Here is a 22,348-nt window from a genome sequence, read left to right as displayed (position 1 = left end):
TGTGGACATATACTGTCACGAGGGGCACGTGGACGTCTGTCCACTGTGGGCGAGTGGAATAGTCGTTAGCTGTAGTGTATGCATGTATAATTGTTCTGTCACCTTGTTTTTTTGCAACTCTGAATGAGTCCATGTTTTTATTAGAGTTTTATAGACTTTGAATCCTATGAAAAGCTTGTTTTAACCCCCTTTTTGGCCCCTAATTGCTCTACAGATCCTTTTCTGAAAAAAAAACTTTAGCTACCATGTTCAATTCAATGTGATCTAGAGGTCAATATATTGCAGGGTTTATTATTGCAACCTGTAGATCAGTATATTTCAGTGGTCAAAATATTGTATGACAGTCCATGATACAGTGTATTCTCTCAACGACTGATGCAGTGGTAAGGGCTCAAATGCATCCAAGTCCTAGTCCCAAAAGCATAGAAGTATACGAAATTGTTTCACAATAATCTATACCACAATGGTCAGACTTGGAATTTTTTATGGGCTAAACCCTTGGACATTTCAGAAATAAGGGGCCAAAAAGGAGGTATTGGAATATGCATTTTCCTGATGTCCAGACAATATATCTTGTTTATTTTTGGTTCAATTTTGAATTTTTTTGGTTATTAGATTCAATATCATATCATATGAAAATCGCTGCCTCCAGTTTTCATGCGGATTTCAGATATCACTGTTTATAAGAGGTCAAAGTGGCCACACTCCCAACTCAGTGGTTTTAAAGCTGCCCCAACCCGTTATTTTGGGGAACATTTTTGTTGTCCTTTCAACAGTGTCAAATGAAAAATACGGTATGGAGAACAGAAACATGTCATATGCCGATCTGGAACTGAAAACCAATAGTGAACTGACAAATTATATTTTAATGCGTACTCCTAACCTTCATAAGGTTATGACTTGCCGTAACATTCTCCAAAAGTGAACAAAGTACTGAGCCAATAAATTGTGTCGTGAGGAACATTTCACTGGCTTCTTTACCTTGCTTTCAAAAAATAATTGTGCCTGACAGCTGAGAATTCTCTCTCAGTGGGAAAAATATTTTTCAACATTTTGTTAAAAGTATCTAGGGGAAACAGCTGATATTTGGCTGCAGTAGAAGGGTAACAATATCACTAGGTCCTGTTGCCTCACCTGGTACTATTGCCATCACTTGATATCCGTTGACATTGTCTGCCATCGTCATCCCTTTTCATCATTTCCAATTTTTCAAAACTCTTTCTGTGATGATGCTAGACCAATTAGAACATAACTTGGTACAAGTATGAATGCTCCTAATAGGGTTTTCTACATAGAACTGATATGGGGATTTTTTATTTGTCGAAGAACACGACTCTCATTACTAAAAATAGATCATACAGTCAGACAGAAGTTTTTCCCATATATCTCCCAAACTGTTATGTTTTTTAAGTTAAGAAAAATGATGTTTTTTGCAATTTTCTGCCAATATCTTGCAGTGTTCATTCCAGACCGCACCCTTGTGCCATTGGCGGGAATGTTTTATGCATGGCGGCATGTGGGCACAGCGGTCACACAATATTTGGTAGGTCAGTCTCTGAATTTCTGGATTTTTTTGGTTGTGTGTCTGGACACGTATTTGTCATTTAGAAGCAGGGGGTGTGCAGGGGACACAATCATTTCCCCTGATTTTATTGACAGGAACAAGTAAATTTCAGATGAGCAAACTGAATGAAAACAAATGGACATAGCATAGTAGTTTCACTTTCGGTCCAAGTGTTTAAAGAAATATTGAGCTTCAATGTTCAAATCATTGTGTTTATTTAATTAGAAGTATTTGATTGTGATGCCTGTGTTTATTCATTAGATTCATCATTCGTCATCTGATTGACGTGCAGTAAATAGTGATATATTTGATTTCATTTGAAAAAAAATTGAGTTAAAGCAAGGCACTCCCAAATGTGGGATCACCCTTGTGTAGGTTATATACAATTGAGCTACATATTTGATAGTGGGAGCTAGCCCCTGTGGGCGAACCTAGAGATTTTCAAGTGAAAAGGAAACTGTTAATTGTCCGTGTGCCTGGGCCAGTTTGGATACATTCTCAGTAAGAACAGAGAGATTTTAAGTGGAGCTGCAACATCAAATTGAATTACAATTTTATTCAACACAATTCCATAATAAAAAACACAACATATAATAGTATTTCTTTTTATTCATTTGGAGTGTACCTCTGTTACCTCTCACCTAAAAAGAAACTATAAAGTGTATGCAAACCTGAGGTATCTAAAAATAACCCCTTACCATATTGCTGTATTGGCCCCCTTTATTCTGAAAATGACTCCTGTTTTGCTGTAGGCCACCTTGCAGAATTGTTATGAAACTAGATATAAGGAATTTATGTTTAAAGTAAATTTGCAGTCATATTCTGGTATTGTGTTGTCAACAACAACCACAAAATAGTTTTAATTTCTGTTTGGAGTTTGGTGTTATAGAAATGGCAGCAAAATAGTGTGTCAAACGTGCTTAGTCTATCTCCATAAAAAATTGTGTGTCAAAAGTGGTTAGTCTATCCCCATAAAAAACTGTGTGTCAAAAGTGGTTAGTCTATCCCCATAAAGATTGTGTGTTAAAAGTGCTTAGTTGATCCCCATAAAAATTGTGTGTCAAAAAGTGCTTAGTTTATCCCCATAAAAATTCTGTCCAAATTTGGTCTCTAAATGTACAGACTTCAACAGGCTCAAGGGTTAATAATTCTGTTAAGGGGCAATGTCTAGTTTTTTATGTATTTATTTGATATCCTTTGATACTTGTGAGATGTATAAAGAGTAATTAGATGTTCATGTATGTACACATGTCAAGTACATGGATGAAATATACAATTAATAACTTTTTTATATTTTTAGATGTAGCTGTAAAATTAAGTCACTGATGTTTCTTGTACATGGAGTTTATAGGGAAATAATTGAGGTTTGATAACACCAAAAATATCAGTAGTATGGCAGGCACATCTGGTACAAAGAGACCATCAACAGATGAATTTGATGAAATTCAAGCTAAAGTTGCCAAGACAACAGGTAATTATAGAAACTTTTTTTCTTTTGGAATGTAATATAACAGTGATTTAGCTAGCGCTCGTCATTTTCGCCGTTTTAGAAAGGATTTCGTAAATGACGAAATTGTAATCTGCCTGTAAACATATTTATTATGTTGCATCCACCCAGAACGATGACTATTGCAAAATGCCAAATTGATTTACAACACTTCCACTATTCATTTTTCTAATAATTAAAGTCATCTTATCAAATGAAAATGAAAATAATGCACATACAGACCAAGGAAAGGCCATTCCGGTCGAGAGTAAGATATATCGTGATGAGGGTGATATATCGGTGTAATAACTACCAACCATTTATAGGGGACGGAGGTAGAAAGGAATAGAGCAAAATATCACATAATGCTTATCAAATCATAATTTGTGATTTTTATATGAAGTATTTTATAATGAAATATCTCGTGCCAAGTTTATTTGATGCCTGTAGCAGCGCTAAGCTTATCGTAAAAGGCGACTAAATAGTGCTCAGAACCCTAGCCGGCTAGGGCGCTCTGCCCACAGAGCAACTGGGATGTGTGCCCCAGGTGGTGGAATGGGGTACCCCTGGCGTGTTATATGCTGGGTTTGTCAGGCTATAATACGGAAAACCTGACCGCAAACCATAGTGATGCACCGTGTTGGGAAAGATGCCACGTTCCTCGCACGTTAAAGAACCCTACTGTGGTATTCTCCCGGAGTAGGAACCATAGGGCTCCGCCACAGGAGGCTAAATTGCCCGACTCTATCCACCTCTCCATATTTGCAGTGGCAATCCAAATTTGTTGACCCCATTGTCCTTGTGTCTCATCCCTTTTTTTTATTTCATCATCATTTCATGTTCATTTTATCATCAATTTCATGTTCGTCGTCTGAATATAGCTGAAATATTGCTGCTCGGACGTTAAACCCCAACAAACAAACAAACAAAACAAACAAACCAAGTTTATTTGAAGATGTAATTCGTGCGCACTCGTTATATATTTACGTTTTTTCGATTTCTTTTGATCATGAATGAAATAAAATAGCTGTCGTTAAATCTTAGTGTTAGTGATTCTTAAAGTGTAAAAGGAATCCTTATTAGATACCTATCTCACAATTGTTTGCAGCTTCACTCTCTTGACACTGGCGCTTGTAACCACGGCATTTGTCGATACATGTTGCTCCGTTTATGCACGGTTGATTTGCACATTCATCAATAACTTTAAAACAAAACGCTTTTTATTGTTATCTAAAGTATCTTGACTGCATATATTGAATTTTGAACGAGAAGATGCTTTTGATTTAAAAATTACATATGATATCATTTTTATTGTTATTTAACAGAAAGCCAGTTTAAGGGAACATTTTCAGATTTAAACAGTTCATTCAATGGACAAAAATGAAAGTTAAAATACACATACACACGTCAGAAAACATGAACACTCATTTATGCCGATCACATCACCATCTTGCAAATAAGTAAAATATGTCTTTGGATCAAAGACTTTTTAATGATAACAGAAATATGAAATCTGAAGTTGTTTGTAAGAGCTGACGATAAATAAATTAATTTTGGACTGCAAAATATCGTTTATAAAAGTAAGCATTCGTTTACATCCCAAATATTGAATTATTTGGCTTAGTCTCGCATCATCTTCCTTTTGCCGGTAAAATTTTGCTGAATATAAGGTTTCGTTTAGTTCGATATCATCCCATCAATTCAGCCTGACTAAATTAAAAATGCTTTGATGCGACTTCATTTTAATTGGTTGTAACGTTTTGTTTTTGTTTGTTTTTGTTGTTTGTTTGTTTGTTTGGTTCTTTAGTCGTTAATGCATTACCTTTCTGTTCGCATGGCTTACGTATTGATGTTGTTTGAAACGTTAATTTTTTTCGTTTTTATTTTGTATATATTTTCTTTCTGTTTGAATTAATAACTCCTTGACGTCCAACACTTTTAATGCAAAATAAAACCAAATGGCAAGTACATGCAAGTACCGATCTAACAGTGATTTCCTGTAAAACCAGGATTACCAGTTAAATTTTATCAATTTTAAAAAATTATCAGTTGTGTTATTGTGCCTGAAACGAGCAGATGAACTGTAAGAGTAATCAAGGGAACCAAAGTTATAGCGGTAATCAAAAGAATGTAATGCAGGGACAACGACCAGACATGGAAAACAGGCATACACAACAAAGAACATAAAGTGTCTAAAATCATACAATAAGACAATTTTAATACTTTAAATAATATCTTAAATCATATGTTTAAACCCTTACTGTTGTCATTTGCGATAATATTTTTTGTCAACACAGAAATAAATAATAATAATAATAATAATAAAAAAAAACAACTATCATTTTTTTTTCATCAATCGGCACTTAGCAAAACAAGTGGCGGAATAACAATAATATTTCTCGTTAGGAAAAATTATTTTTAATTAGGCATATCAATCGTCAAAACTGATATTTGGTTTTATAAACTGCGATAACGAATAACTAATAAAAAGTAGGGCAACTCTGCATCAATAATAGAAACGCTTAATGAAAATAATGACTCAATCTAAATTGGGCTTTAACTGATATTGAGTACATTTTTTTTTCTTTTTACTAATTTGAATTTGTCTTTCAAATTGCTTTACAAACGACATTTGTGACGTTTCCGCGTAAAAATCCCAAAACATTATCATATCATGAACAGTACATTGTCCTCTTCTTTAGAATGTTGATTGCCCACAGTATATATAATTTGATATCTATCATACTTTCACTTTCATTCAGGAAATGAATTGTGTTTTTCTTATCCACTTCCTAATGCCAGGGTGTACCAATTTTAAGAGGATTTTGAATAGTAGTGAAAATAGACATGTAGCACACATTTTTTTTCACAAAACACGTTGTAATAAATTCCCCCGGGTATATTTTTTCTTGATAATGCAGTCCTCAAATTGACAATCTATTTAACATATTTATTATTGAAACTCAATTATAAACTACATTTAAACAATAATAAGTGTCCTTTTAATCGGCAAAACGTGATATTGTTTATTAATTAAAAAATGATATTTATAACACAAATGTTGTTTTCTACAATTATTTGATGTTGTAAACGACGCTTATATTCAGGTCACAGCTACACATTTTTTTAGATATTTAAGATAGTCGGAGACACTCGCATACACATACAGATTAACGATTGGGAATTTAAACATGGCGTAATGGTGAGTTTTAAATATTCAAGTGTTTAAATGCATGACTATAACAAAGAATTTCAATTCATTCACAAAATATAAAGTAGTTTCGCTATTATGTGGTTTACTCATTTAATTCCTTAGATACTAGAAGTAAAATCGTTTAGTGTTCTACGAGGTTCTAGTAAAATAGTGTCAAATCATCAACATCGTAAAAATTAATGTCATTCAATCAGACTACAGATCGTTAACACGGTTTAAATAAGAGAAATCACCAAACATAAATGGAATGAGACACAAGGATAATGGGGTCATTGGAAATTGGTAGAGTGGATGGGGTAGGGTAAGTTAGCCTCCTGAAGCAAAGCTGAGGCTCCTTCAACTGTTGAATACCACAATAGGGTTCTTACGTGTGAGAAACGTGATATTTTTCACAACACGGTGCATCACTTTGGTCTGAGATCATTTTATTCATATTATGACGTGATGTATTATGCCAGGGCATCCCATTCCATCACCTAGGGCACACAACCCAGTTGTTCTGTGGGCAGAGCCCTCTTTTCCGGCCAATTTTCTGAGCTCAATTTAGTCGCCTATGATTACAGCAAGATAAGTGCTGCAGTGGGCTTATTCTTTTCACATCTAGGTACACACAGGGGGATTGCTATTTATAACTTTATTATTTTATAGATTAATTTTCTAAGGACGTTTAATACGACAAACAAAAAAGAATACCATAATTATTTAGAACATACAATCAGTTAAAATTCGCAGATTGTTTTGTTAGGTTTTCAAATATTACTTTGTTTGACGCCTCTGTAAAATATAAATTAATGCTTTGGTCGTGAAATTTAAGACTACAATATTCGGAATAAAATTTTGATATTAAAAGATGGCGGGTTGGTAATTTATAAATATTTTTTTCCAATGTTTGATCTATGATAATGTTATACATTCTCAAATACACTGTTATACTGTTATCGTATTATTTAGAACGTATTTGTTATTATTCGTACATGCATTCTGCAGATCTTTTTTTAAAGGACTAAAACATAAATATAGAAGGAGAGTTTTCACTGTAATTAATATTCTAGCCAAAATCAAAACAACGCAAAAAAGGGACAAGAAGACAGGGAAAACAGGCACACACAAAAAGAACATAAAAATATAAACAATAAACAAAAAAAAAACTTTTAAACTATTGAAGACATCAATGCTGTTTTACCTGACTTCACAATAAAACAATTGTATATAGACCCAATGCTAGGTTTTTTTATTAACTTCAAATGCATGACATTAACACTTAAGACAGTAAATAAATGACTTGAATAAGGTTTAAAACTTTGTATGTAACTCTAATAACTCAATAATTTCTATTTTTATTGAATATTATAAGTTTGTGATATCTGGTATTATAATAGTTCAGCTATTGTTTGGAATCAGGTCTTCCTTACTTAATTTTCAGTGAAACAAAAAACAATACTGTTTGCATTGTCCAATTTAGCAAAATTTTCAATACACAATATTTTAAAGATTTGTGTCTGAAATTTATGCCATATTTAGTACGCAATGTATACAATTTTAGTACATTGAATTTAAGGGTATTTGCTTATATTAATTACTTTAGAAAAAAATGCAATCAAATGTTCAAAGTATGGTACCAATAATTCGTCTATGAAATTAATTTTGTTTCATTAAATCGTTTGTTTTTATTGCAGAAACTGTTGATCACTAGGGCGAGGTGTGACTTGGTGGATGTCTTTATTTGTAACACTGCATGATGAATGGGATTTTAACCTTGTTTATTTTACTTCAAAGCTGGACCATTGTCAAGGGTATTATATCAAGATTATTTGTTATCAAACATGTACTTTTTATATACTCGGATACACTGTTTTGTTTTTAAGTTCTGCAATATTATAATGAAGTTCCAACTTAATATTCAAGATATGCAGACACAATCGATTATGTTCTGTATAAATGGTCGTCTGAATTAACTTTACTCTAAAAAGATATAGTCCAAAAGTAAACGATGAAATTATAAACTTTAGTTATTTTAGAAATGTATTCGGATTTTAATTTGTGTTTGTATGATATCTCAAATTCTAGGACATTTTTACTGGGACGTTTTGAAAAAAGCCACTGATTATGGACAAACCGTTACATTGATCTGTGAAATTGGAGATGACATCCAGTCTAATGTTGGATACTGGGACAAATACGAAGATAGACCATATTCTAGACTTATCTTTGTTGCTGTAAAAAATAAAAGTAGACCTAGTCATTACAAATATGGCGGTGAATTTGTAGAAGGAGGTTTCACTCTAGAAATCCGAAATGTTTCAAAGAGAGACTTAAACGTCACTTATGAGTGTACAACGAAATCAAACAGAAGCGAATCTAAAGTGTTATCTGAAAAGGATGTTTTTACAGGTTAGAAAATGTTTTTAAGAAATGCTGATGTCACTCTGTAGGTTTTAACTTTATAGTATTTTATGTAAGACAATTTGGTAAAAATGATGTCCAAAACTATGTGCCAACACAAAACGTGTAAAAATGAACCAAGAATAATAAGTTACTAAAATACGATTCACTTAAAATAAATCAGACATGTACCATGCACATTCGGTGACATATTTATGTCTAAACATTTACAATATTAGAAATCATCAACGGCAAGGCGAGAAAATTAACTAAAATTATTCTTCATGACTTACATTTTATGCGACAATTATATAACCTCTGTTATAAAAATAATGGTTATTTGCATACATTTTTGCGCATCCTAAACCGGCTACTCAAACTCGTTTATGCTCAATGTCTAGATGTTTCGAAGGAAAAGAAGCTGAAACATGTTTTCCATTCATTTATATGTATGATATTTTGATAAATATCTCTTTTAACAAACCCGACAAAACATACTGTCTTAGTAATTCAAAGTGTAATTCATGTCAAGTCGTGGAGGCATTGGTGTTGTTTATCTTAGGCAAAACGGAACACTGTACAGGTTCATGCACTAGAAATGATTCTCTACATGCATTTTCAATATAATAGGCCTTAATATTGTTTATTATTTGTTTAGATCACTCTATCATAATTTAACGAAGAAGTCCTAATCTAAAATAAGGAAGCACTGCTTTTTATATCTATTCCAAATCAAACCTTCCACTCATATTTTCCTAGTAGTTTCTATAGCTAACTTTTCACTTTATACAGAATATTAGGCAATTTGGGTTTTGATAGCAGGTTTATCACGGGTTTTTCAGGTCTAGCCTGTTGGGGCGAACCTGAGATTCCCTTGAGAATGCCAGTATCAAAAACCAAGTCGTCTAATATTCTGTCTATAGGTAAGTAATTCATATGTAGCATATAATTTCGTTTTTTTTTAATATAAAATAAAATATACAAAAATTAAAATTGAGACCTGGAAAAAGAAAACTTACAATTAACTTTTTTATGTTGGGATGATTCAATGTCATTAAACTCCACTATTTTGTTCCGATTATTCACGCATGCATGGTTAAAAACTGATCTGTTATTTTTTGTATCAGGACCAGTACTCTTTGATAAATGTAACCGATCTGTGTACATCAAAGAAAATGTTACAAATTACCGATAAACAATCACTTCACACATATTCTACATACCATCCTATTCATTAATCCTTATATACACTCTTTAAATTTTATAATGAAGTACTTACGTACAAATACTTGATCTGCATTCTACAGTCAATTGTATTATTAAGTAATCTTTATATAAAATATCTCCACGCATATTTCACGTGTAGATATAACTTATTCCTCATAGGTTATACATGTAATTTTATCATAAAATCCGCAGATAAAACCACACAATACACATTTTATGTTAAGTTTTGTTATATAAGAATCACACAAAATCACTCAATACAGATTTTGCTTGTAAATGTATTATGTAATTATGAGCTTGGAAGATGTTTACAAAATGCTGGAATTTTTAATCGACAACATATTTGTCCAGTGTGGTGGACGTGTTTTTCAACAAACGGTCGACATTCCAATTGGAACAAATTGTGCTCCTTTACTTGCTGACCTATTTCTTCACTATTTTGAGGCTGACTTTATAGCTGATTTGATCAGAAAGAAAGAATACTGTTTGGCTAGATCCTTCAATCTCAGTTTCCTGATTTCGGGGCTTTGATAAATCGCATCTACCCAAAAGAACTTGAGATAAAGGATACTACAGACACTGTGAAGTCAGCCTCATATCATGACCTACACTTAGAAATCGATGGTAAAGGAAAACTATTGACCAAACTTTACGACAAACGTGATGACTTTTCATGTAGAATTGTCAACTTTCCTTTCATCTGTGGCAACATCCCTTCAGCTCCTGCGTATGGAGTGTTCATATCACAACTCATACGTTATGCCATAGCTTGTCGAAACTACGACTTTTTTATTGCGCTGGAACTCTGGCAAATAGGCTTCTGGAACAGGGTTATGTTGCTACAAGATTGAAGTCATCATGAACTTGTGGATCGTTATGATGTATCCATCAGCACCATGAAAACTGATTTATTCAACGGGTCATAGTTTGCCTTTCCTCGTTTGTCTACCCCGGACTTGACTTTTTATGAGGAACTCGGCGGGTGTTTCTAGAAAAGCAGAGGACGCTTACCCTACCGGTGCACTTGGTCCATGCTCCCAGTTTTTAGTGGAGTCCGAGTTGCTCATTTACTTTTTTTACTTTGTATGTATGATTTTAGTTACTTTATGTTCTTTGTTGCGTATTTCTGTTTTCCATGCCTGGTCCTTGTCCCTGGATTACATTCGTTTGATTACCGGTATAACCTTGGTTCCTTTGATTACTCTTTGACCAAAGGAATACAATTAAGGAAATGCCTAGTTCATCGATGTGTGACATATCCACCTACACCAGCACTTATATTTACTTTAGGTTCGACCTAATCACCACAAGACACGAAAAATTACTTAAGAACGATAAAATACTTAACTGTTTGTGACGTTATCAATTTCAAAGAGATTTATTAGCGTTATCTTGGAATTTAAGAACATTCTAAGACTTAAATTATGTAATTTTTTAAACAACTATTTACATCAAGAAGGTTTCAAAATAATAATGATAAGAAGCTACATGCAAACTATTTTTAACAAAGTCTATCCAATACTAAAGTTATCAGGTCAACTTGACTTAATTCTCCAAATCTATGATTTTTCTACCAAAAAAAGATTGTTTACCATTGATCCAAAAAGAATTCTTAACTAAAATATGTTCATCAACAACTTCTACAAGATAATACTGATAACAAGCTAAATGCAAATCATTTTTGAAACCAATCCTTATTTACACAAGTTTCACCTAAACAGGACTAAATTTTCAAGATATTCCCCCAAACATTAACAGTGAGTTATATTAAATAACTCAATCAAGATAATGAGAGGTAGTAGCAACATGCAGAAAACATTGTAATCAACTGTATCATTCAGCAAAACTTAGAGATTTTAATTAAAACAGGACACGTTTTGTTGTTAATCTTTTTTTACAAGCACGATGACGTATACATGTTTTCACTATTTGTCCAATCTAACCTATTATCCATTCAAATTTTAGAGTTTGATAGAGATCTGTAATTAATTTGTCTTTTTTTATCGTGTATGATAGTGAAAATAAGAATTTCCATAAATTTGTTAGGTAAGATTTGTGTGAAAAGTAACATATTCTTTCTTGGCGGATAGCCAGTTATCGTTATCGGTGACTCTTTAATCGTTTAGTTAAGTTTCTACTCCATACAAAATCTGTAATTTGGAATTGATATTCTCGCGCCTCCTTAGGTAGTCGTCTTGTAAATATATCTCACATATAAGCATGTAGGAATGGAAATGACTGAAATCGCGAAATTTAAAGTACCATGTATATATTTTCTTAGACGTTAAGTAATTTCAGTAATTGTTTATAAATATATTTCAGGAATGTTAGTTTTATCAGGTTATACAACATAACCTGGTTTGCGGCAGTTTACACTTACAATGAAGTCTTTACTGACACACACCAGGTTATTGAGTATAACCCGTTATGAAACCGAAAACATCGACGTCCATGACGTCAAGGTACCAAGCCAGGTTATATAAAATGACCTTGTATGCTCAACGAGGACCAAGCAACGAAAGAGCTGTGGCCAATGGATGGCTTTGGACTGACATTTTCATCCCAGTTGGATTGTCTCCTTGACATGCTAAGAATACCTATCCTAGTACTATTGTTATAAATTAATGAAAAGTAATAAAAAAAGGTTAGAATTTTGATATATTACAGATGATTTTAATTGTAGGAAATCTGAATGTTGTCCTCCTACAAAAGATTAAATCATACGGAAATACGTTGAAACTGTTATGTGAAACAAAATCATGTAATCTCAACAGCTGTCCTTGGAAATATGCCTGGAGTAAACAAGATAATGAGTCATTGTTTGAATATATTGATGTGAACAATCAAGAATCGATCGACAAATATTTTGTCAAATTAGTTTACAATGGATTCACATTGGAAATACGAAATTTTTCCAGCAAAGACATGGATTTCAGCTATAAATGTCATTTACCATTTAACAACAGTATCTCACTAGAGCTTACAAAGCGCAATAGTTTAAAAGGTTAGTTTATACTATGTAACCTACAAAGATTTTAAAGCTGACTCCATAGATGATCTCCTGCCTTTCATACAAAAACGTCTTGGACTTCATCACGTTAGAACCAAACTTTTTCTATACCCCTCACTCTACTACACTCCCTTTACAAAACAAGTCTTGATACTTCTGTTTCTGGCCTTACCTCTTCATTATACAGACTTGTTGCCATTATTTTGGATATTGGTTTCCACAGACTCTTTAAAACAGTTTGGGAGAAAAGTCAAGATGGAGAAAAACGTTCATTTTTCCACAACCGTTTGTCAACATGCAATTAATTTGGCTAACATCATCCATCACAAAAACGTTACCACCAAAATTCCCCCATATTTCAAAGACAAATCCATACCAAGTATTTCATATTCCTATACTTCACCCATTGCATCACAATTTTTCAATTATAAAGGGCTGTTGCAGAACCTCGAGGTTCAGGATTTCAAGGCTAAACCGCCTGATTGTTCTTGCAAAAACTCTCCATTCAAATATGGTCCTTCTGGTCATGTCGTCACGGGAGACTTAACCATCATCGAAAACGAATCTTTGCGTAATATCCTTTCTTAAGGTCCCAAGTACAGTGAACCACGCTCTATAAATTGGAATTATAACTTTAAAGTTCTTATGGATGCCATGGAGGACTATGCAAGAAAATGGATAAAATGAGAACAAGAAGACATTGATTCTCTCTCAGAGTGGTTCAAGTCCGTGCGCTCTTTAATTTTGAAACCAATGAATTGTTTAAGTAGGTCAATGAGTGCCAAGGCTACATCAGTTTTCAAAACCCCGATGTAGCAAAAACATTGTCTACTACACATGACAAATATGTTGTCGTACCAGCAGATGAAGTCTAAACAACATTCTTTCTTGCCTGCAAAACGTTTTACATCAAATGTTTATTATCAGAGGTAGACGTAGAAAATAATAGCAGTGATAAAACCTATACTGATACCACACTCTCCAAAGAAGAGAGTGTGGAAAACCATAAATCTGTGCCATCTCTTTTTGGTCTACCAAGGACGATAATTGTGATTTCCCGTCTATCTACTGGCTTCCTAAACTCCACAAGAATCCACACAAACAATGTTTTATGGCTGGATCTGCAAAATGTACCACCAAACCTCTTTCGAAGCTTTTAAACTTCTATACTCACAACAGTCAAAGAGGGTCTGCAGTCCTACCACAACACTTGTTATTCTGTAGTGGTATTAATTCAATGCGGATCCTGAAAAATTCGAAAGATCTTTGGAGACAAACAGTTCAAGACTATTATCTGAATATAATAGCATTAAAACCTATTTTTCAACACTATATACTTATATTCCCCATACTCATTTAAAATCTGGACTTAAAAACGTTATACGTCATTGTTTTTCCAAAAAAGATGGTACACCAAGATTCAATTATATATTTGTTGGTAGAGATTCCTCATACTTTTTAAGAAATAATTCCAAATCATCTTCCAAATATACAGAGGAAGATGTTTACAAAATGCTGGAGTATTTAATCGACAACATATTTGTTCAGTGTGGTTGACGTGTTTAACAACAAATGGTCGGCATTAAAATGGGGGCAAATTGTGCTCCTTTACTTGCTGACCTATTCCTTCACTCTTATGAGGCTGACTTTATAGCTGATCTGATCCAAAATAAAGAATAACGTTTAGCTAGATCATTTAATCTCAGTTTCCGGTATATAGAAGACGTATTATCTTTAAATAATCCTAATTTTTGGATTTGATACATCGCATCTACCCCAAAGAACTCAAGATAAAGGATACTATAAACACTGTGAAGACAGCCTCATATATTGACCTATACTTAAAAATCGATGGTAAAGGGAACCTATTGCCCAAACTTGACGACAAACGTGACGACTTTTCATTCAGCATTGTCAACTTCCTTTCATCTGTGGCAACAACCCTTCAGCACCTGCATATGGAGTATTCATATCCGAACTCATACGTTATGTCAGAGCTTGACGAAACTACGCAGACTTTTTGTATCGCGCTAGAATTCTAACAAATAGGCTTCTGGAACAGGGTTATGCTGCTACTAGATTGGAATCATCACTACAGAAGTTTTATGGTCGTCATCATGAACTCTTGGATCGTTATGGTATATCCATCTGCACCTTGAAAACTGATTTATTCAACGGGTCAATGTTTTCTTTTCCTCGTTTGTCTACCCAGGACTTGACTTTTTGTGTTTCTTGAAAGCAGAGGACGCTTACCCTACCGGTGCACCTGGTCCATGCTCCCAGTTTTTAGTGGAGTCGGAGTTGCTCATTTGCTTTTGTTACTTTGTATGTATGATTTTATTTACTTTGTGTTTTTTGTTGTGTATGTCTGTTTTCCATGGATGGTCTTTGTCCCTGGATTACATTCTTTTGATTACCGCTATAACCTTGGTTCCATTGATTACTATTTTCAGATTATGCGACTTTCTTAAAGGAGGGACTAACAAGTGATGAAATGTGAGTAAAGTGTTTAATATTTTTCAAACATTTAATTCTATCTGATCTATCTATCTATCAGATACCTGGGCAAATAAAACTCTTTTTCTCTCTTCCACCTGGAGTGAAGTTTTCTTATAAACCTCTTATAGAATTTAGTATAGAGAAAACTTTCAATCTTAACTTTATGAAGCTTTAATTGAATTGCCTTTGTCCAATATATTTTGCAAACAAAAAAGCTGTTTCAGCCTTTGGATGTTGTTTTGCTTAGGCGTGTTACCAGAAATGGTGACTATAACCGGATAGTGCCTGACGAATTCAGAAAAAAATGGTTCAAGGCTATGTTAAAAATAGATAAAAGTCGTTATTCTGAAATTTAAGCGGTCGTCACCATTAAATTATTTACCTATATTGAGTGCACGTTTCGAATATTACAAACGACCAAGGTGATTATCGATTTGGCCCTATGTAATTACGCAATGAATTGTTAATGTTTCTATGTGCTTTTTTATTTTTTGACATATTTTTGGTGTTCTGAGTTGATGAATATACTCTCATTTGAAACTGTTTCTCTCTACGTCTTCTTATGATGTCTGGTACAGGGACTGTATGTCGTGTCTGTTATGAAATAATCTACAGGCGATGCTAAATTCGCTGGAAATACTGATTTTATACTTATTATAAAGGGTTATTTAGACGATATTAATTCTTTATTATTTTTATTTGTTATTTCAATCAAGATCATTTTACTTTGTGTCTTTCAAACGATTTTGAGGTACCAAAATCATCTTGACCATATGTATTCTGTATATTAAAACAAAGTAATGTCATTAAATAATAAAAAGAAACACTTGATGGCAATTTATTATTTTCAGAATTGGGATAATTATTGGGATTTTGGCCCTTTTTTTTATCTCACTGATCATCGTTGTAATAAGAAGACGCCATCATCATATGTTTTCCCAGCACTTGTGTTGCTTTAAACGATTGCGTAAATTAGAAAAAGGTAAGAATGTGCTGATATCGTACGTTTCCACTTAATTTCAAGGTTATTCATATTTGATAGTTATGCTACCTTCATTGCATATCTTATTTGGAGAAACGAACAAATAAGAGGTGTCGATGCAAAAATCAGACAAATCCTATAAAATGGGTGGCACATTTTTTCCTCACTGAAAGTTTGGTTCCAATGGTTATTTCTTACAAAAGGTTTGTATGTCAAAATTTTTTTAGTCGACTATCGAATGCTCAGATTGTAGTTTTAAAGTTTCTGAATAAATTTTGCAAAAAAAAAGTTATCTCCCATTTCCAACTTTCACTGTTGTATTTAATAAAAAATAAACATTCAGCTCTGTGTAAGATGACATTTGTGGTATTAATCATAATAACGAAATGGATGAACATTGTTTTAAAACTAAATGTGTCATGTGTCACCCATTGTCTGAAAGATCATAAAATGTAAGTTTTTTTGTTCAACAACTGTCAGTATGAAAGATAAAACATTAGATTAACCAAACGGGAACAATTTCTTATAATAACTAAGTTCGTAAGAAGCTGTGTATATCAAATTAAATGCAGTTTTGAATTACAGTTTCCAAATTCAGTTATGAAAAAAAGTAAATGTCCCTTACTCGAAGTTGTTTATCTATTTATACCAGGCAGATATAACCAGTAAGAAGACGAATTCGATTTATACTAAAAAATCAATCGAAGTTGACCTTGGATACGGGCCAAGTTGTTACATAACTTAAACCAAATTGGAAACAAAAAAGTATCTGAATTCAAGTTTTTATTAAGGACAATGACCCTGTGCGGATCCGGGTTTCAAAAGAATAGACCAGCAACAGCACTGAGCTTGTCGTAAAAGACGACTAAATAGTGCTCAGAACCCTAGCCGGCGGCCAGGGCGCTCTGTCCACAGAGCAACTGGGTTGCGTGCCCCAGGTGGTGGAATGGGGTATCCCTGGTATGTTACATGCTTAGGTCGTCAGGCCATTATACGGAAAACCTAACCGCAAACCATAGTGGTGCAACCTGTTGGGAAAGATACCACATTCTTCGCACGTTACAAAACCCACTGTGATACTCTATCGGAGTGCGTACCATTGGGCTCCGCCACAGGAGGATACGTTGTCTGACCCTATCCAATTCTCCCTATTTCAGTGGAAATCGAAATTGTCGACCTTATTATCCTTTTGTCCATCATATTATTCATTTTCAAATTCATTTTCACCCATTTCATGTTTATCGCCTGAATATAGCTGACATTATGTTCCTCGGGCGTTAAACCCCAACTATCAATCAATCAATATTAAGGACAATACAAACTCTTTCCAAATTACAGAACAAAAATAAAGCTACCTTACTCTGTTGTCTCACTTTGAATTTATCGGTCAATTTGGCTGCACTAAATCGAGATATGTGTATTCGAGAGTTCTGCATGATGAAACATCCTGTCTGACTGATAAAAAATATTAATGGTCTCCTTGTTTATATCGTAAATTTGTTTTAAAACTGCTGTGAGAATTCCGTCCTTAATAATCTGTATTTGAAATGTATTTGAGGCTTTTGAAAGGGCAAGAGCATGAGCTCTTTACCGTTAGCTGGTATCAGTAATAATTTGAATGCATAGAAAAGAATTTTTATGATTCAACTATGCCTATGCACTCTACACAAATAGCGCTCTCTCCTTGCAGATTAATTGAGCAATTCTTATTAACTACAATTTTTCAGTCTTACAAAAGACTAAAAAGTCGTGAGAGTAGGTATTTTAAATTTACATGCAGATATATTGACGGTGTTTTAACCAGCAATGGATCCCGTTTATATATCCTACATGCTAGGAATCAAAAGACTACAAAAAGGTTTCTTTTTCTCAATTTAAGTCATAACTCTCGGGTTTATTACAAGTGGTCACCTCAGTAATATATTATTGAAAAAGAAAGACGATTTCAATGTCCAAATTTATAATTGTCCTTATTGGTGCACCAATACACATGTATCAGGTTGTCCTATTTCTATCTCGCACTCGATTTGACATGCTAGAGCAGAGTAATCAAGGGAATCAAGGTTATAGTGGTAATCAAAAGAATGTAATCCAGGGACAAAGACCAGATATGGAAAACAGACATACACAACAAAGATCATAAAGTAACTAAAATCATACATACAAAGTAACAAAAGTAAATGAGCAACTCGAACTCCACTAAAACCTGGGAGCATAGACCAGGTGCACCGGTAGGGTAAGCGTCCTCTGCTTTTCTAGAAACACCCACCGAGTTCCTCATAAAAAGTCAAGTCCTGGGTAGACAAACAAGGAAAGGAAAACTATGACCCGTTGAATAAATCAGTTTTCATAGTGCTGATAGATACACCATAACGATCCACGAGTTCATGATGACGACCATAAAACTTCCGTACTGATGACTTCAATTTTGTAGCATTATCACCCTGTTCCATAATCCTATTGTTAGAGTTCTAGCTCGGTAAAAAAGAGTCTGCGTAGTTTCGGCAAGCTGAGGCATAACGTATGAGTTGTGATATGAACACTCCATACGCAGGAGCCGAAGGAATGTTGCCACAGATGAAAGGAAAGTTGACAATTCTGAATGAAAAGTCATCAGGTTTGTCGTAAAGTTTAGTCAATAGTCTCAAGTCTGAAAATGAAAAATATTTGGTTACATGTATTGATTTTCATTTTAACTTTGTTGAACCATTTGAAATGTCGATGTTTTAATTCAAGTTCGGTAATTTTGTTTTAAATAAGAACGAATTTTATTATATCAGAACAATAAAGACATTTTTTTCATGTTTGCGTGGAGTCTGTATTTTTAAATTATTGGACTAAGAAAGCTAACAAAGAATATGCTATTTCATAAAATAACCCATCAATAGATCTCACAGAAAAAAAAAGCTTACTGTCACACTCAGGTATATAAAATATATTATAAAGTCATGATTCAACATCTCTATTTAAAATCATTTCATTTTAGCTTTGTTATGCCATTTGAAATCTTCATATCGGATCTATTAATATAAGGTCGGTAATTTTGTTTTAAATAAAACGAATTTTAAGATAACAGTAAAAATAAAGAACATTTCTTTCATGTTTGCGTGGAGTCTGTTTTTTTAAAATCATTGAACTAAGAAAGCTAACAACGAATATGATATTTCAGAAAATAACTCAGCAATAGATCTCACAGAAGTAAAAGAAAGCTTACTGTCACAGTCAGGTATATATAAATATATTATAAAATCATGATTCAACATCTCTATTTAAAATCATTTCATTTTAGCTTTGTTATGCCATTTGAAATCTTCATATCGGATCTATTAATATAAGGTCGGTAATTTTGTTTTAAATAAGAACGAATTTTATGATATCAGTAACAATAAAGACATTTTTTTCATGTTTGCGTGGAGTCTGTTTTTTTAACACTTTGAACTAAGAAAGGTAACAAAGAATATGATATTTCAGAAAATTACCCAGCAATAGATCTCACAAAAGTAAAAGAAAGCTTACTGTCACAGTCAGTTATATAAAATATATTATAAAGTCATGATTCAACGCCCCTATTTAAAATTATTTCATTTTAACTTTGTTATGCCATTTGAAATCTTCATATCGGATCTATTAATTCAAGTTCGGTAATTTTGTTTTAAATAAGAACGAATTTTATGATATCAGTAACAATAAAGACATTTTTTTTCATGTTTGCGTGGAGTCTGTTTTTTAAAATCATTGGACTAAGAAAGCTAACAAAGAATACGATATTTCAGAAAATGACACAGAAATAGATCTTACAGAAATAAACGAAAGCTTCATGTCACAGTCAGGTATATAAAGTATATTATAAAGACATGATTCAACATCTCTATTTAAAATTATTCAAAGATATGCAAAGAAATTATAATGGCTTGTGTGCTGAAGACAAAGTAACACTGTAATTATTATTGTCATGATCGTAGCTGGAGGTTTGACTAGCCACAAAATCTGTTTTAATTAACAATTTCACTTTAAACTGGATATACCAAAACAGATACATAGTTGTTAATTTTAATTTTCCAGTTCAACCACCATTGGCTTTTTGTGACATTTAATATCTTCCTATCCGATTTATACTTGTTTAGAGTGTCGGGAATTTTGTCATTACCGTTAAGGATCATAAAAGGTCACCTGGCAAGGTGATATATTGTCATCACTTGGCGTCCGTCATCGTCGTCGTTCTCTTAAACAATCCCGTAATCAAAGCTCTTCTGCTATGAAAATACCAGACAATTAGAACCAAAATGGGGTATGAATGTTTCTTGCGTCTGCATAAAACTGATGTGGAGATTTTGCATCCGACAGAAAGCATGCCCACTGATACTGATACTCAAAATCGAACATAGGGTTCAGGCAGAAGGGTTTCGCATTTATCTCCAAAACCATATGACTTAGCAGAGTTCTTGTATAAATAAATGTGTTCAGCATGATGAGATCTATCTATGTTTGTTCTATTGAATTAAGTCATGCTGGAGTTAATGTCCCTTTTGGACGTTTTCATCTATTTTAATGCTATTTCTTTCAAAACATTTTAAGTACATTTTAAAAATAATTTTACTTGGATGTTGACAGAAAACCTTTGATTCACCTGCATGGGACACGTTTACATTACTTTAGTATGTGTGTTGCTTAGAAATGGCTAAGTTTGAGTAAATCTCAACCAAGTCACTGAACTGTGAATTACAGGCCATGATGATCTAATTTTATCTGGATGCTGACAGACTACTTGCATGTTTACATGATTTTGTTACATACAGTGGCTAATGTTTAGCTAGGTATGAAGTTATCATAAATCTAGTGTGGAAATGCATGGGGACTGTGCATCTCGAATGTTAACCTTATTGCATGTACACGTATGTGGAAAATGATAATATTACTTGGACAAAAATGATAATACTACCAGAAAAAGATTTTAAATGCATTGTTTAACATTTACTTTCAATTCCTGTACTCCATGAAAATATTTCACTTACTTGTGTAGCATTATCATACTCTGCAATGTCTATGTTTTCATGCAAATCTGTGAAATAAGCACATACAGTTTGAATAATAAAAGAACAGGGGTCAATGACCCCATAAATCCCACTCTTTAGAGTAAGTAGCAATACAAATGTAAGTGTGTCTCTATAAGATACTAACTATGCCCCATTAAGGTACTCCTTTCTTACTAAGTCCAATTTCAATAATATTAGCGGACAATTTAAATTCTGTTGTCCTGCACTTATTATTTGTATGTTTTAACAACATAAATACATAAAAGGTCTAGCTTAAATACTGAAGGATATAAGTGATTTCCAAACTGAGAAACTTTGGATAGACAAACTGACAGACAAGAAAAAATTAATATGCCCTAACTTTTCAACACAGGAGCATAATAAAGAGTCGTAGGACATGTTGGCCTGCACATTTTGAGTAATTTACCCCCTTTTAAACTGAATCCAAGTGCATGGAATTTTTGTATGAATTCCTGAATAAAAACAAATCTCCATACTTTTATAATGGGTTATATGTACAGGAAGTCAACCTTTGGATAAAAATTAACAATGAGCTGTTACACTTGTTTTTTTTTTCTGTCAAATACATTTGTATTATCAAAACAACTACTGAATAACACATTAGACTATAGTGTATATAACTGTGATTTACATAACCATGGTCCTGGATTTGCACAAATGAACTGTATGTTAGAATTGAATTCTACCTATTGTTATAACAGTCATCCCTTTAAGTTTGTTTAACATGGCCGTAATACATGTACAAATGTAAATTAAAAAAGAGTATTCATTATTTTACAGATGTCATTTACAAAGTAGATTATTAAAAATCCTATACTGAGAAAAATCATATTCAATCATGAGAAATCTTGCGATCAAAGTTGATCCAGTTAGATCAGTGTATGAGAAATGTATGTGTACAGTATCTTCTATCTATTGAAAGAGTAATCA

General features: G+C 33.3%; 1 protein-coding gene across 8 annotated transcripts in view; it reads left to right on the top strand.

Annotated features, from left to right (window-relative positions):
- LOC148597599 (uncharacterized) overlaps window positions 1–20,430 on the top strand; it is a 39,621-nt gene extending 19,191 nt beyond the window's left edge. For 3 of the 8 annotated variants that reach the window (XM_088563229.1, XM_088563228.1, XM_088563231.1), the window contains exons 2-9: window positions 2,865–3,035; window positions 7,941–8,057; window positions 8,332–8,655; window positions 12,557–12,877; window positions 15,337–15,379; window positions 16,234–16,364; window positions 19,534–19,590; window positions 20,138–20,430. In XM_088563229.1, coding sequence (XP_088419355.1) covers window positions 8,000–8,057; window positions 8,332–8,655; window positions 12,557–12,877; window positions 15,337–15,379; window positions 16,234–16,364; window positions 19,534–19,590; window positions 20,138–20,202 — 999 coding nt within the window. In that variant the 5' untranslated portion in view covers window positions 2,865–3,035; window positions 7,941–7,999 and the 3' untranslated portion in view covers window positions 20,203–20,430. Of the gene's footprint in view, window positions 1–2,864; window positions 3,036–6,180; window positions 6,253–7,940; window positions 8,058–8,331; window positions 8,656–12,556; window positions 12,878–15,336; window positions 15,380–16,233; window positions 19,701–20,137 lie in introns of all 8 variants that reach the window. The other 5 variants (XM_088563230.1, XR_015918986.1, XR_015918988.1 and 2 more) reach the window with 5 other exon arrangements.
- The last annotated feature ends 1,918 nt before the right edge of the window (window positions 20,431–22,348 follow it).

The sequence above is a fragment of the Perna viridis genome, chromosome 15 (assembly GCF_037379345.1).
Source record: "Perna viridis isolate PV_CMFRI_1.1 ecotype Kerala chromosome 15, ASM3737934v1, whole genome shotgun sequence".
Taxonomy (NCBI): domain Eukaryota; kingdom Metazoa; phylum Mollusca; class Bivalvia; order Mytilida; family Mytilidae; genus Perna; species Perna viridis.
The sequence above is the reverse complement of the archived record's forward strand: the minus strand, read 5'-3'. Positions and strand labels throughout refer to the sequence as shown.